At 40.6% G+C, this 16,316-nt stretch overlaps 1 protein-coding gene across 4 annotated transcripts in view; it reads right to left on the bottom strand.

Annotated features, from left to right (window-relative positions):
* Positions 1-252: 252 nt before the first annotated feature.
* DAP3 (death associated protein 3) overlaps positions 253-16,316 on the bottom strand; it is a 49,532-nt gene continuing 33,468 nt past the window's right edge. For all 4 annotated transcript variants that reach the window (XM_020991587.2, XM_020991586.2, XM_020991585.2 and 1 more), the window contains 11 exons: positions 15,156-15,278; positions 13,799-13,900; positions 11,405-11,513; positions 11,200-11,292; positions 10,101-10,231; positions 9,684-9,764; positions 9,437-9,595; positions 8,389-8,448; positions 7,670-7,759; positions 7,273-7,390; positions 253-2,683 (listed from right to left, as the gene is read on the bottom strand). In XM_020991587.2, the coding sequence (XP_020847246.1) occupies positions 2,598-2,683; positions 7,273-7,390; positions 7,670-7,759; positions 8,389-8,448; positions 9,437-9,595; positions 9,684-9,764; positions 10,101-10,231; positions 11,200-11,292; positions 11,405-11,513; positions 13,799-13,900; positions 15,156-15,278 (1,152 nt within the window). In that variant the 3' untranslated portion in view covers positions 253-2,597. The remainder of the gene's footprint in view (positions 2,684-7,272; positions 7,391-7,669; positions 7,760-8,388; positions 8,449-9,436; positions 9,596-9,683; positions 9,765-10,100; positions 10,232-11,199; positions 11,293-11,404; positions 11,514-13,798; positions 13,901-15,155; positions 15,279-16,316) is intronic.

Here is a 16,316-nt window from a genome sequence, read left to right as displayed (position 1 = left end):
CAGACAGTGCACTTCTTTCTCTTAGGCAAATCACACCTGAGAGAAGTGATCATGGCAGGGCACAGTATATGTATATATGTATATATATGCTTCCCAGTCCCAGGGAAAGATGGAAGCAAAATTGCCTGACATTCCCTGCTCCCAATTCTGAAATTTTTGCTCATGCCTACACCATACTTGATGTCAGCATATGATGTCTGATGAAAAATGAAAATCTCATGTAGAAGGTATAATGGATGAATGGAAAAAAAATCCAAAAATTCAGCATTTAATATTTGCTAGGTATGGTGCTAAGTGCTGGTGATACAAATACAAAAAGCAAGACAATATCTGCCTACAAGTAGCTTACTGTATTTTTACACATATAAATACATATGTACATATTTTTTGAGGACCTAGTTGATTTGATTTTATTTTAGAACAAAAAAGATTCCATATGAAACCCTGAATCTCTTTTACACTACTTGCTTTAAAAAATATATGCAATACATACATATCCCTTTAAAACTGTCCTGTTTAGTGAGGTCAGGAGGACCTGAGTTCAAATCCGGCCTCAGACCAAACACTTGACACTTACTAGCTGTGTGACCTTGGGCAAGTCACTTAACCCCAATTGCCTAAACCCCCCCCAAACAAAAAACTGTCCTGTTTACCTGGGCTTCCTTCTGAACTCCCTTCTGTGTGTTAAAAAAAATATTACATGGCCCTCTTTCTTTTGGCATCTCTATTGCTAACCCCTCTCATTAACCAAGAAAGGAAAAAACAAAACAAAACTCTGTAACAAATAAACATAATCAAGCAAAAATGATTCCACAAGGTGGCTATGTCCCAAAATAAGTCTTTGTACTACGTGTCTGTTATTTGTCAGGAGGCGAGTAACATGCTTTATCATAGTTCCTTTGGAGACATGGTCATTGCACTGATAAGATTTCTTAAGTCTTTCAAAGTTGCTTTTCTTTACAATATTGTTGTCTTTTTATAAACTATTCTGCTTCTGTCTACTTCACTGTCAGTTCATATTCCCCAAGATTCTCTGAAATTATCTTTTGTAATTTCTTTTGGTACAATAATATTTCATTACATTCACATACCACAATTTGTTCAAGCCATTCCCTGAGCATCAAAGAAACAATCTCAGGTACTCCCATAGATTTTAGTCTTCCCCAGTCTCTTGAGGAGGATGTAGGATGTAGCAGGAACTGCCTCGCAGATGTAAGGACCCAGTTGAGGTTATATAATATAAATTTGTAGTAGAAGCAGCCAGAATGGTGGCATGATCTCTATCTTCATTCAGAAGCACTTGTGTGGGAGACAAAGGGGTGAATAGTGGGAGCGATCCAAGGCTGAGGCTTGGCTGGACAAAACTGGCAGTATGTTAAGAGGGCCAGGGATTCAATAGAGCAGGATGGTGTAGGGTTGAATTGGTTGGAAGACATGAGTGTATCAGTAGGCAGTAGGGAAGGAGCCAATAGATAGATGTTGAAGATCACAGAGAGAGTGAGGGTGAACAGCATGAGGATTTGACAAGGGGACAAAAGATAACAAGGACCAGCAGAACCAATTTGACCATATGTTCCCTATATATGTGTGCCTCATTACCACTGTACTCTAAATTTGTGTCCATTCTTTCATGGACACTGTATTTATGGGGGAATGAGCCCATGGCACATAGAATGTTTTTTAGACACTCTTCATACTTTATCTTACCAATCATCTGGCCTGACCCCTTCATTTTACAAATAAGGAGACTGAGGCCCATCAAATTTAAGTGACCTGCTTAAGATTACAGAGGCAGGACGGTGGGGTTTGAACCCTGCACCTTTGATTCATTACTCAGCACAGAGCCTACAACCATAGTCAAGAGGGTTATGGATGAGGTGTGAACCCTTGAACCCTCAACCCTTCCCTACTCCAGTATTAAATCACTGAAGTCTAAATCTTTGGTTATGATCAAGAGGAAGAAGAGCTGCTTACTGCCTTTTTACATTTTTTCCCTCTATGTAGTAACCATTCAAATCAGATATAAAAATTTAAGTCATATAATCCTAGTCGGAGAAAATAAAAGCAGAAGGTAAACAAGAGAATGGCTGAGTTTATGTGAGGGGCAGGCTGAAAGGGAGTGGATGTCATCTCGACCTCCTGAACTTAACTGTAAACAGAAAACACAATGATCTAGGAATTCTCTTTAAATGAGGGAAGACCTACAGATACCAATACAGACTCACCATGAATACTAAGGCTTAGCCAGTGCTTATCATATTATAAACTCAATGACATTCTTCTTTTAAGAAAAGCATCTTTTTTTTTTTTATACAGAGGGAAGGATCATAGACTTCTGCTTCTGAGAACAATGTCCAATGTTCACATCCTGACACAAGTGACAAGACCAAGGATGGAGTCTCCAGCTGCTGTCGTCACTTTGATAGGAAGTCTGGCCACCCTTGGGAAGACTCTTCCAGGAGCTCTAGAGGCCTGCTGTGGACTACAAGTCCTGGGATCTGTCCAGACAGAGGATTCTGGCTGCCTCTGGAGGAAGACTCCTTTCTAGTTCAGGCCAACATGAACCATGCACTAGGACTCATAGAGATGGGCATGACTTAGAGATAAGCACAGAGACGTTCTAGCTGCCAGGGATTTGAGTTACTAAGGAAAAACAGTTCCTTCTTTCCTTCTTCTGTGTGAGCTAAAAAGAAGACAGGCATAAGGTAAATGAAATGTAATCTGCCCTTTGTAGGTATAAGACCACGAGCCACCCACTATTTCCTGTATTACTTAATCACCAGCCACCTAAGAACAAATTTTCGCATAAACCTATCTATTCTCCCAGACTCCACCCATTCTCTGACTCTGGCCACCCCCTTTCCACTATGGTCTCTAGAATTCCTATTCCATAGTGAACAAGCTTCCTATGTTCTGGACCTCTTTCTCATACTCATCCCACTGACTCACACTCAATGAAATTTAATTTCTCCAGGTGACACTGCATCCCTTTACTTATACCCTGACACAGAGAGGGGAAGCTGAAATACTAATTTCTCTCCACTGCCATTTCTAGTAGGTCAGTCAAGCTTTTATTAACCACTGACTGTGTCAGGCACTGTGCCAAGCGCTGGTCTTACAAAAAGTTTTGTAAAAGACAATACTTGCCCTCAAGGAGCTTACAATTGAACGAGGAAGACAACATTCAAACAAATATATACAAAGCAAGCTATAAACAGGAAAAACAGGAAATAATTAACAAAGGGAAGGCACTGGAATTAAGAGCGTTTGGGAAAAGCATCTTCTAGGAGGTGGGATTTTGGTTGGGACCTAAAAGAAGCCAGTGAGGTCAGTGGTTAGACTGAAGGAGGGAAAGTGTTCCATGTGTCACTGGATTTTAAAAGTACATATTGGGGAATAAGGTGTAAGAAGACTGGAAAGGTAGGAGGGTGCTAGGTTATTTAGGGCTTTGAATGTCAATAGGGCATTTTCTATTTGCTCCTGGAGGCAACAGGGAGCCACTAGAGTTTATTGAGGGGGGTGGGGTGATATAATCAGGACCTGCACTTTAGGAAAATCACTTTAGTGGCTGAGTGGAGGATGGATTGGAGTGGGGAGAGATGTGAGGCAGGCAGACCCTCCAGGAGGTTACTGTAATAATCCAGGTATGAGGAGATGAGAGCGTGCACTAGACTGGTGGCAGTGTCAGAGGAGAAAAGGGGGCATATACCAGAGATGTTGAAAGGTGAAATCAGCAGGCCTTGGCAACAGATTGAATATGGGGGTTGACAGATAGTGATGAATCCAGGATGACCCCTAGGTTGTGAGCCTGAGAGACTGGGAGGATAGTGTTGCCCTCCATGGTAATAGGGAAGATAGGAGGAAGGGAAGGTTTAGAGGGAAAGATAAGTTCTATTTTGGACCTATTGAGTTTATGATGTCTCTTGTCTGAAAGGCAGTTGCAGATGCAAGGTCAGTAGAGAGATTGAGGCAGGATAGGCAGATTTGAGAATCCTCATCATAGAGATGGTAATTAAGTCCTTGGGGGAGCTGATGAGATGACCCAGTGAAGTAGTGTAGAGGGAGAAGAGAAGAGGGCCCAGGACAGAACCCTGAGGGACACCTCTCATTAGAGGGTGTGCTCTGTAGGAGGATCTAGCAAAGGAGACAGAGAAGGAATGGTCAGGTAGGTAGGAGGAGGACCAGGAGAGAGTGGTGTCCCAACATCAAGGAGGAGAGAGTGATCAACAGTGTCAGAGGCTGAAGAGAGGTCAAGGAGAATGAAGACTGAGAAAAGGCCATGGGATTTGGCAATTAAGAGATCATTAGTAACTCTGGAGAGGGTAGTTTTAGTGGAATGATAAGTTCAGAAACCAGACTTTAAGGGCCTAAGAGGAGAGAAAGTGGAGGCACGTATTGTAGATGGCCTTTTTGAGGACTTTAGCTACAGAAGGCAGAAGAGATAAAAAACAGCAGTTAGCAGGGAGGGCAAATCAAGTGAGGATTTTTTCAGGATAAGGGAGACATGGGCATGTGTGTAGGCAGTGTAGGAAATGCACCAGTAGACAGGAAAAGATTGAAAATAAGTGAAAGAGTGGGGATGACAGAGAGGACAGTCTATTGGAGGGGAGGGGATGGAATGGGACTGCTTGAACAAGCAGAAGTTTTAGCCTTGGTAAGGAGTAAGGCCCCTTCATCATGTGAGGCAGTAGTGGAGGAGAACCTAAGTGATAGGAGACAAGGAAGAGGGGAAAAAGAGGGAGCACACAGTAAATGAGGCAGGGTTCTTAGCTGAGAGAGTGGGAGGAAGAGGAGCCATGGAAGGTTTGAGGAGGAATGAAAAGGTGGGGAAGAACTACTATGGAGAGTGGAATGGGGAGCTGATAAGGACTGCCCAGCAGGGGTGAGGGCCCAGTGGAGGTTATGCAACATAAATTTGTAATGGAAGCAATCAGAATGGTTGTGTGATTTTCTCTACTTTCATTCAGAAGCACTTGTGTGGGTGAAAAAGGGGTGAACGAATGGTGGGAGTGATCCAAAGCTGAGGCCTGGCTGGGCATAATTGGCAATATGCTAAGAGGGCTAGGGAGTAGGAAGGTGTGAAGTTAAATTGGCTGGAAGACAGTGTGTTTGTAGGCAGCAAGGAAGGAGCCCAAAGATAAATGCTGAACATCAGAAAGACAGTCAAGATGATAGTTGGGGTCATTTGTAGAGACGAGCAAGTGTGCAGGTACCAAAGTTTGCCTTGACAAGCAGAGGGCTGCTGCTCAAACTCTTCTTTGCTATCTACTAAATCAGAATTTTCTACCTTACTCAAATTATAAGGTGGTTATTGTATACAGGCCTCCAGGTCATTCACTCTCTTTTCTCATGGAATTCAGCACCTGACTCATTGTCATCTTCTCGGCAAATCCTCATTTTCTTTAAAGCCCATCAACTCTTCCTTCATTCTACTTCAGCCAAATAAAGGACCATGGCTGCATCCCGGCTCTCATCATTACTACTTCTTTCATTAAAAAAATTCATGACTTTCCTTAGTCTGACATCAGCCTCCAATCTATCATTCCTTCTTCCCTTATGCCTTGCTACCCTCTAAACTTATTCTCTGTCCTTACTGTGACCTCCAATCTCTCTACCCTTCAGTACGTCCTTAGGCCATTACCCCGGCTCTGTATTTTCCTCTCTTCCCCAACTTCAATTTTATGATCACATCTCCACACTGTCATTGCCTCCTTGTCCTATTGTTGGGCATCCCTTGCTGACCTCCGTCTTTGGATGATTACCAGTCCCCTCCGCCTGAGATGCTGCAGGAAGTTGCACAACTGCTGACTAGGTACACTACTTTCTGATTACACTGGGACCGTCTATTGCAGCAAAGCAATCATTTTATTCCTCTTTAACTGATTCTCGTTTTACTCCCCATAGAAGTTATTCCAAATCTTTTCTTCTCAAGCCCTCTAGCCCCACAATCTTTCAGCTACAGACCTTGCTTCTTACTTTATGAAGAAATCTGAGGCCATTCACTATGGACTCTATTCTTTAATGTCTTTCCCTCACCCTTCTCTAATAATGAGATGGCTGGACCTTTTCCTGGCTAAGGTCACCTTCTCTACACATGACCTTGGTCCTGTTTCTTCCTTTCTCTTTTGGCGGCTGATCCCATCAAGCATCCTCTCTTCAATGTTTCGCCTTTCCCTCTCTACTGATTCCTCTACTACTTCTAATATTCCCAAGTCACTCCTAACTTTAAAAATCTTTACTGGATCTTACCATCCAATCAAGCTATTGCCCTAAATTTCTCTTCCCTTTCTCAACCAAACTTTTAAAAAAGTTGTCTACCCTCACTCCTGTACTTCCTCACCTATTACTCACTCCTCAATCCTTTGAAATCTGGCTTCTGACCTTACTATTGAACGAGTACTCTCTCTATAGTTATCGGTCATGTCCCTAATGACCAAATCTGATAATCTTTTCCTCCATTCTTATCCTTCTTAACTTCTCTGATGCATTTTCTACTGCTGGGATCCCCACTGTTCTCCTCCTTGGGTTTTGACACTGTCTACCTCTCTGACTGCTCCTTTTTTAATTCTGTAGATCACCTAATCTACTCCCATGGGTTTAATTAGCTTCTTGATGCAGATGATACACAGACCTATATATCCAGCTCCAGTCTCTCCTGAGCTGTTCTGCATCACCAATTGCCTCTTGTTCATTTCAAACTGGATGATGTAGAGATATCTCAAACTTAACATATTCAAAATAGAACTCAACACTTAACCTCCCCCTAAATCTCACTCTTTTCCCATTTTGCCAGGTCCATAATCTCAGTGTTCTTCTCATTCCCTATATGAAATCATTTGTCAAATCCTGCCATTTCTACCCCCATATCTTTCACATTCCACCCCTTATTGCTACAAATACAACCAATACATAAGTTCAGCCTCTTATCACTAGTAACCTAGATTATTATAAAGCCTCCTAAATTGGTGTTCTTGCCTCCCTCACCCAATCTATTTTTCACACAGCCACCCCATACTCTCAGGTCTCGAAAGAGCAGCAGTGGTCTGAGCACCCTAGAAACACTGCCTAATGGCCAGGCTGCTTGCTGTCTAGTTTCTTTTCTCTGGCTCTTTTTTTTCCCCCATCACCCAGTCAGCTAAGAGTAAGAATATGAGGGACTAGGGGAGACGGAGATGGGAGGATAAACAATGACAATGCAGGGGGCAACACTGGCCTGACTCCATATGTTAATTTTGTAGGCCACAGCCCTGGAAAGCAGACTATTCAGCTTACCTTTCTTGTGCTGAAGCCACCTGTTTTCCAAATAATACTGAACACAACTTTCAAACTCTTTTGGGGTATAATTGTAAACTTGGATGGGAACAAAGGGGTCTAGGTTGTCAAAACCTTCCTGGAGGTAAAAACAACAAAAACAACACAAGAAAACACAATATTAATTATATGATGTACAACAAGGAGAAAATGGAAATTTATTCCTTCATGGGGCTAACTTCTACTGACAGGTAACAACAATTTAATAAAGGGGAGCTAGGGTTTGAGACGGAATGACTAAGAGGCAACTCAGCTAGAGTAAAGCATCACAGGCTTTAGCATAAGAAGGGAACTTTGTATATCACTTTTATGACAAATGAAGCCTTTTATCCACAATGAAGAAGTAGCTTTTATTTACCTTTCCTAGCAAGTCCTGGGGAAGATAGGCAGCTCTGGGTTTAAAGAGAGAGCCAGTTTGGCTCAGACTCACCACGATAGCCCCTCCATGCTGAAACAAAGAAGGAAAGAGATGATCTGCTTTTGCTCCAAGGAGAAAATACATCTTAATCACCAGATGATGCCCACACCTCCATGTATTGCCTTGTAGTGACATATCTGGAAATATCCCTGGTATGGGCATCAAGTTCCAGGTGCTAGTTGGAGTCCTCTGCAGGGACAGTAGGGCAACAAGTGAGAGCCAAGAAAGCTATTTTAGCAACATCAGCCCAACAGCCAAGTCACTCACTCCAGTTTAACAGAACAGAAAAAAAGGAGTCCAAAGACTTGGATTCTAGAGTCTGAATAGGCTTAGGTCTGATAGTACAGGATGCTAGCCATTGACCATCAAGTCTAACCCTTTCATTTTATTGATGAGAAAAGGAAGGCTAAGAGAGGCTCAGTGAGGTGCCCAGGGTCACAGAGCCAAGAGGAGTCTGAGGCAGGATTTGAACTGTCTACAACAAGTTATCTACATGCCTCTATTATAAGAAGATCTTCCTGACCATAATAGTAGAATTAGACTAATATTATTAATTGGGGCTATGGGTTATCTGAAACTGTTTTTTTTTTTTAAACAAGGGTGGTAAGTGAGCTGCCTGGGATGGATTAGTTACCATTCTCCTACCCCCCTGTACTCACCCAATCATTGGTCACCATTTTCTTCACATTATGAACGAGTGTCAGCTCCTCTGGGGCAACCTGCAGATGAGGCAACAAAGGCAGACCACCTTTTACTTGTTATGGATATGATTTAGAATAATTCAATTGATAAAACAAAGAAGATACACCCCTCCCAGCACCCCCCCCAAAAGACCCACCAACAAATTTTTCTAAGAAGGCTAGCTTATAGTGCCTATGCTGGACTTCAAAACAAATCTCAGGGCACTTCTGGGCTCCGCTAGACTTTTAGAGGGGACTATGGGTTGGGGAGAAGACCAAGGGAAAGGCAGGAACAGGACTTGCCCAATGAAGCCAACCATCAGATATGGCATAGACCTTTTCTTTGCACATTCTCTAGACAAGGAGTTCTTAGTCTGGGGTCCATGAATTTGGATGGGAAAATTTCAATCTTATTTTAATCTAATTGGTTTCCTTTGTAATCCTGTCCATTTATATGGTTCTAAGAAGGAGCTTATTGAGGTTTCGGACTGCCCAAAGGAGTTCATGACACAAAAATGGTTAAGAAGCCCTGTTTTAGACTACTTAAAACTGCCATGCCTCTTCTAATACTTCCGGTAGATATCTGTTTATAAGGGACAGAATTCCCCTCTATACCTACTTACCAAGCACAGTACCTGGCTGTAATAGATGCTCACAGGGATATAATAAATGCTTAAATGAATTAAATTAAAACCACCTCCTAGCTTTGGTGATTCTTTTTATCAAGTTATAAAATACAGTCTTTGGCTTTGTTCCGTCTCTAAAACATTTTTCTTGGTTTCACTTTTCATGGCTGATGCCCTTTACCTCTCCTTTCTTTGACTAGTCTACTCCTTGTAGTGACCAGGGGCTTGCCATTTCCAGAGGTATAGGGTCTTCAAACTTCATTCTTTGCACTGAACAATCATTCACAGATTACTCAGGCAGGAAGGTACATCAAAAGATCATTACGACTTCATCCTGGCACTGGGATTAAGAGGGTGTTAGAACTGTGGAATGAAAGAACTGAGAAACAACATTTCTGTACCAGGCTTTTGTCTTCTTTTTTCAGTGTGGTCCTCCCCCAGAGAGCATTGACAGCATCCACTGCCACCAGAAGGCGGAAGGAACCCGAAGAACTTTGCCTTTTCAGTTCTTTCATCACAATCCCGACAGCATCAGTGGCATTTTTCACTCTATTTAGGCCCTGTCAGAGACACAGAGTCGGAATCATAGTCAAAGTTTTTTTTGGTCGTCAGAATGGGCAAGAATGAAATTGAATGCCCTCTGTTCACCTGTTCAACTACTTCTCCAAGGGGTCTGCCCTCCTCTATGCTTTCCCGCTTGCTCCAGATGTACTTCTGTTGGATTTTGATCTGAAACAGAAAAAAGTTCTTCAGACTAAGAATGAATTTGAGTGCAGTACAGTGTGGGCTACATCTTAGTCTTTGGCTTTTCTTGTCACTGTCTAAAAAAATTTACTTAGCCAACTCTAGACACAACTTCTTGTCTACGATGTAGGCATAAATAATAGTTGTGATACTTTTGTAATAGTTTACCCAAAAGGAACTTAAATTGTGGCATTATTATCTTTGTAGATCCCCTTCTGAGATCATAGGGATCCATAGGAAGTTTATACATCAAGGCTCCACAGGGCAAAAAACAGTTTTTAAATATTCCCCTAAACTAAATTTCTAGGGAGTCTTAGTGACCTGGTTCAGGAACTGCTCATTTGAAGTTTTGAAATTCTTTAGCCAGGTTGAGGCTTTCAGAGGTTGATCATAACGTTCTTTGTTGTAGGTAGACTTCAGAAGATCCCGACAATTTTTCACCCAACAGTGAGCTACAAGAAGTCACAAGTAAGTAAGTAAAAATCTGACCAAAATGAGCTACTGACCCATTGCAAAGAATCAGACTGCTGCTTTCATTTTTGGGAAACCACTATAGTATCTGATTTATCTATACTGGCAAATCTTCCATTAGGACTTTACTTCTTTGGTTCCTCTCAGAAGGCAACAGTATCTTCAAAATCATCTTTACAAAGAGACTGAGCATTTGCTAACACCAAACCACTTAAGAGATAAAATGATCTCTGGTTTTTTTTTGGAGATTACTGTCTAAGCCAGATTATGTGTGACACAGCATCGAATGAGGACTTGAAGTAAATGTAGATAAAGGGAACATTGTAGAAATCAAAGAACCCTGGACTCTACATAAGAGGACCTGAGGTCAAAGCTCCCTACTGTATCATGGCATTGGACAAGTCACTCAAACTCTCAGCTTTCTCATCTGTAAAATGAGAGGACTGTACTAGATAATAGCTAGGATCCCTTCTGGCTCTATGTTCTATGATCCAAATGTAGGTCCAATAAGTCTAAAGGGTGGTGTGCATTTGGTGAGGGAGTGACTGAGTCATGTTGTTTACCTCAGCAGAAACATGCCTCTTACTCACCACCATGGGAGGTGCTCAAAAGATACTCAAAAAAAAGACATGTCATGGGAACAAAACTAGAGGCAGCTGAACAGGCTGGGATTCATGCTCCCAGGTATTAATAAGTACCAGAAGACAGAATGCCACATCAAGACAAATTTGTGATGTTGAAGGAGTCCAGGAAGTATTTATCATCACATTTTCTTTACTTTGCAGCCTGTTTGTAATTCTAATCATGGAGAAATCATGATGATAGAGTTCAGACTCCTCTGCTTACTCCCTGAAGAGGAACCCTTTCTTCCTAGTGCCCTGGCAGCACATTAAAACCACAGGGTGACAGAAGAACTGAGAGCAAGACCAAAAAGACTGGAAGCACTTACCATCTGGAATATGCATTATCAGCCAGTCCTGTTTTGCACAGAAATGAACTGCATGGCAAAGAGTAAGAGTTTTTCCTGTGCCCTTTTCTCCATCTGAAGAACCCTCTGTTAAAGAAAACACTAGACTCAAGACTCATTCCAGCTCACAAAAGCAATCTCCTATTTTCCTTGTCCTTTACCTCAGGGAAAGCAGTCAGAAGGATACAGAGGACATATCGGATAGCAGGGTTGGCAAAATTTGTCTTTTTCAAGTAGTGCAGGAGCTCTACAGCTGGCTCTCGTACCATTAAGCAAGCTTCATTGAAGGTCTTCACCTAAAGAAGGAAGAAATCGAATTTCTCACTTGCTGTCCGCAGACACAATTTACCTATTAAGGTAACGTAAGGGACTAAAACTTGGGGCTACAATTTTATAAGTATAGTCCAAGAAAAGTCTGTATTATATTTTAAAATTAATTCAAAACATAAGAGAAGAATGGGCTGAAGAGCAAAACATGTCACAGTGAGTAACAAAATAATGAAATATAGTCTTTGATTAATTTTATTGGGGGGTGGGTGGAAAAAAAGGGAGACAGGGACAGCACAGAGATTGTATTGACAACTGAAATCTATAAACAATCCAGATGCATTATTTTGATCAGCATTTATCACCCCTCTGTCCAAAACTAACCTTAGGGTCTCTCAGAAGTAGAAGTAAGCAACTGAATTACTGATGTAAGCAACTGATGGCCTACAGGCCATCTCTGTGACCACTGGCATGCACCTGAGGGAGGGCAATGTTTGTGGCCAACAAAATTTTGCCTGCAAAGCCAAGTGGTCCATTCAAAGACTGGATTTGTGCTGCTAACTTCACTGATACTCTTCTAATCAAAATAGAAATAATGGGCTGAGTTGTAAAAATTCTAGTAGAGAAGCCAGAAAACAAATGAAAATGAGTGGCATAAGAAAAATGAGAACAAGGAGGGCAGATAATTGCCACACTGAAAAGAATCAGTCTCTGAAGTTGATCTTCATTTTATTCCTCTAAATGTATTTAAAACATAAATTTCCCCATATAGCTAGAAAAGAACAGATAAATAGTTCAAAGTTATATACTTATGCTTTTAAGAAGGAAAAATAGCAATTTACTCATGTAAGACTATTTGAATTGGTTTTTATTATAATTTAGGTCATAATAAAATTAAGTAATCTAAATTCACATAATTGGCAAATAAACCAAGGCATTTCTACATTGAGAGTGATTTTCTGATAATGAACCCTGATGAAATTGGTTTTAGAGAAGAAAATGACTGCTGGGGGTAACTTTGACTAAAAATAATTCTCTAAATAATATCCAATATATAACTTAAAAATAAGAGTCATATTTAAGCAAAGGAAGGAGAATTCCTGTGCCCAAGCATATCATGAAGAAACATCAAAAGGTTAAAGGCAGAGGGCCTTATGCCCTTGTGTAACATCTGGCCATGAATGTCTTAGGACATTCTGCTGTGCTGTAGAGCTGTCATGATCACTCGGGTTTGGTGTATTGAGCAGCTGCATTCTTGTCAACAGCATTTTTGAATGACAAGTACGTCCATGGCCTAGAATTAGTTCTTTCATGATATTTTTCTGATTTTTAGAATGACACATGATGTAGAAGTACCAAATTCTAGCTTCTAACACTTGTTTGGCATTTCATTAATAAATCAGAGTATGAGTTCTTGCACACTTCACCAGGAACCAGTGCATACTGACAATAAAAATATTGACAAATTAGTCAAGACACTATGTAGGGATCTAAGATTAATTCTCTCTTGGATGAGGTATAAACCCAAATAAAACAACAGCAACAAACATTTTTATAACACTTTAAGCTTTGTAAAGGGCATTATATATGTTACCACATTTGGTCCTTAAAACAACCCTGTAAGCCATTTTACTGTGCCCATTTTATAGACAGGGAAATAGGTTCAGAGAATTGTGGCCTGAGGCTGGATTTGATCACAGGTCACCTTGACTCCAAGTCCATCACTCTTTCCACTACAACACACTGCCTCTCAAAAAAATCAACTTATAATAAACCATAAGAATGGATAGGAAAAAACAATGTAGCTAATTTGAAAGTTATTTCTATTTGGCTCTGGGATGTGTGTTATTTCTTTTCCCAGCATCCCTTTGTATTCCCACAGAACACACAAGGTAGGAGGTCTAGATACCTGTTGGATAAGGGGAATGGCTAGCCCACAATTAAATACCTGTTTCAGATAATACACAAAATGGCTAACATATAAAGTTACTATCATGCTGTAATGGGATTACCACCAGATCTGGAGGTAAGATCTAGGTTCAGGTCCCAGGTCTAATACTTCGTAATTATGGAATGTGAGAAAAGATAGTTACTTGACTGTGTATTAGTTTCCTCACCTGTATAATGATACTGCCATTATTTTACCTTATAGATTTGTGAACAATGAATTTGTCAACCTTCTAGTGCACTATCAATGAATTATTATAATCTCTTTTCCCCAGGTTCACTTTCACTTTTTTTGGTCCCTTGCTATTCCTTTGGTTCCCCCAATTCCATTCCATTTCCTCCCATCCCAATCCTGTGCCTCAAGCACCTGCATTTCAAAATGAGGGGGCAGTCCATGTGGGAAAATAGTCTTCAGTTCCTCCAGGGGAATGCTGTAGTGCTGACAAAGGTGCTGCTCTCCATGTTTGGCCTGGGGAGGCAAAACGTGAACATTCAGGATCAAGGATGGATGGAAAAAACTGGGTATGTTTAATCAACAGACAAGTCCCCTGGAGAAGTGGGGAAGGTCTGTTGTACCAAGGTGGGAAATTTCTTAAGAGTTAGAGAAGGCATTTTGGGCTGCATGACTAAAGATATTATAAAATGCTGGCTCTTGCAGCCAAACACAAAGTGTATTAGCCAGTGGTAGTCTGAACGATGAAGCTAGTTGCCCAGCAACACTAACCCTACACATGGGGTACGAGAGACAATTCTTGCCATCTGGATTCTTCTGTGCTGAGTACAGATATGCTCTAGTCATGTGACAAGATCATCTGCATGCTGCTGTTTCCATAGAAACCCCAGAGGAATCAGCAGAGAAAGGGACTCCAATTACTGAGGAAGCTGAAAGGCACCTTTAAAGACTCTGTTCATTTTACTTCATTTTGTATTTGTGAGAAAGGTGAGGAGTGAAAGCATGAAAAGCATGGATTCTATAAAGGTCATATTTGGGGGAGATATATATATATATATATTTTTTTTTTTTTTTCTTCCTCATATTCCTTATTAACTTAATTGAAAAAACATTTTGGTTGAAATGGGGAAGAGAAGAAGAAATGCTATTGAATGCCAAGTTTTTACATTTAAGCAGAGACCACACAGCTCATTTTATTTATGAGCAACAATACAAGGTGAGGAAGAAAGAGATCAATACTTATTCTAAAGGGACTTGAACCAGAAATGCATCACACAAGACTGCCACAGCTAAAGCTTTGTCAAACTTCCCTGAACGGTTTTGGGTCTTATGTTGATTCAAGCTGATTCTCTCTCCAAAGAGCTCTGTCCTGGTAGCATTATAGAAGAGAGGAAAAAGACACTGGTAGGAGGATAAGGAAACCTAGATTTTTTTTTTTATCCATGTGACCCCAGACAGGGCATTTAACTTCCCTGGGCTTGAGTTTTCACCTCTGCACAATAAGAATAATCCCATCCTTCAGTGGAATTGAAGTCAACAAGAAATTATTGCATTCCATTACAGAGACTTGGGTCTGGCACCAAAGGATATGAGTTAAAATTTTACTTCTGCAACTCATTACCTGTATGATTTTGGACATGTGGCTTTGACTCACTAAGTCTCAATTTCTTCACCTATAAAATGAAGCAGTTGGGCTCGATAATTAAGCTATTATTCTTCTAAACATGACATTCTACACATTGAGACTACATAAGAAACAGAGGCAACTTACCGGGTCACTCTCCTGAGTTCGAGAAATGGCTCTGGATTTCTCACCTGGAACCTGGGCATCCAGACTAACAGCAGTGCTTTGTGATGCCCTGGTGCCCAAATGCTGAAAGTGTCCTGGGTCCAACTGTAAAGGAAATGAACTGGTTGTGACAATCTGGTCACCACTGGGCATTTTATGCCTGCCAATGAGGTCAGGTTGCTGTGCTGGCAAAATGTCACCACATTATGTTTGAAGTGATTGAGAAAAGGCTCCACTCTTATTTGTATTTTTTTCTGTAAGCTTCCCTGAATTACTCTCAGTTCCTTTGATTCATTCCAATCCATGTGCTGCCATTTCAGGTTTGAGTCTTGTACCTAAATAAGTGATCCCATTAAGAAATAACTTAGGGAGCGCAGTATAGCCATTAATGCCTCATTTCTGGGAATGTCTCATAATGCTCCTACCTACAGTGATGAATGGCGGCTACAACTATGCAATTTGGAGCTGTCTAGTAATCCATAATCACCTCAATTATCAGGGGATTAGTGGAATGTTCCCCACTATTTGATATTTATAATTGCACTCCCTGCACTGATTTTCTTGCTAGCTGTGCCCTAGCATAAAGAATCTTCCATTAAAACCATTCAATAAAGGAATATCTGAAGCACCCAGCTAAGTGAATACAAACTACTCTGCAGGAAATTCACTCTAGAACATGCTGAACATCTTACTGGAAGAGGCAGAGGTGAGAAAATTTCAGGCAGCAAATTTCAAGGAAAATGTCAAAAGGAGAACCTTTTACTTGAACTTGAAGATAACAGTTATATTCAAGCAAAACACTGTTCAGAAGTGACAGTGGAAGGAAGCTGACAAAAACTAAAAAAAAAAATCTAAGATACTCTAATCCTAAAGAATAAGTGGGTCAAAGAACAAATCACAGAAATGACCAATAATTTCATTAAAGAGAATGATAACAATGAGACAACACACCAAAATTTATGGGATGCTTCCAAAGAAGTAGTTAGGAGAAATTCCATATCTCTAAACATTTACATTAATGAATAAAATAAAGAAAGAGCAGATAAATGAATTGGGCAGGCAATTAAAAAAAATAAAAAAGAACAAATTAAAAATCTCCAATTAAACACCAAATTGGAAATCCTGAAAAATCAAAGGAGCAGT

This window comes from Phascolarctos cinereus, unplaced genomic scaffold (assembly GCF_003287225.1).
Source record: "Phascolarctos cinereus isolate Bilbo 61053 unplaced genomic scaffold, phaCin_HiC Scaffold_5;HRSCAF=322, whole genome shotgun sequence".
Lineage (NCBI taxonomy): Eukaryota > Metazoa > Chordata > Mammalia > Diprotodontia > Phascolarctidae > Phascolarctos > Phascolarctos cinereus.
The sequence above is the reverse complement of the archived record's forward strand: the minus strand, read 5'-3'. Positions and strand labels throughout refer to the sequence as shown.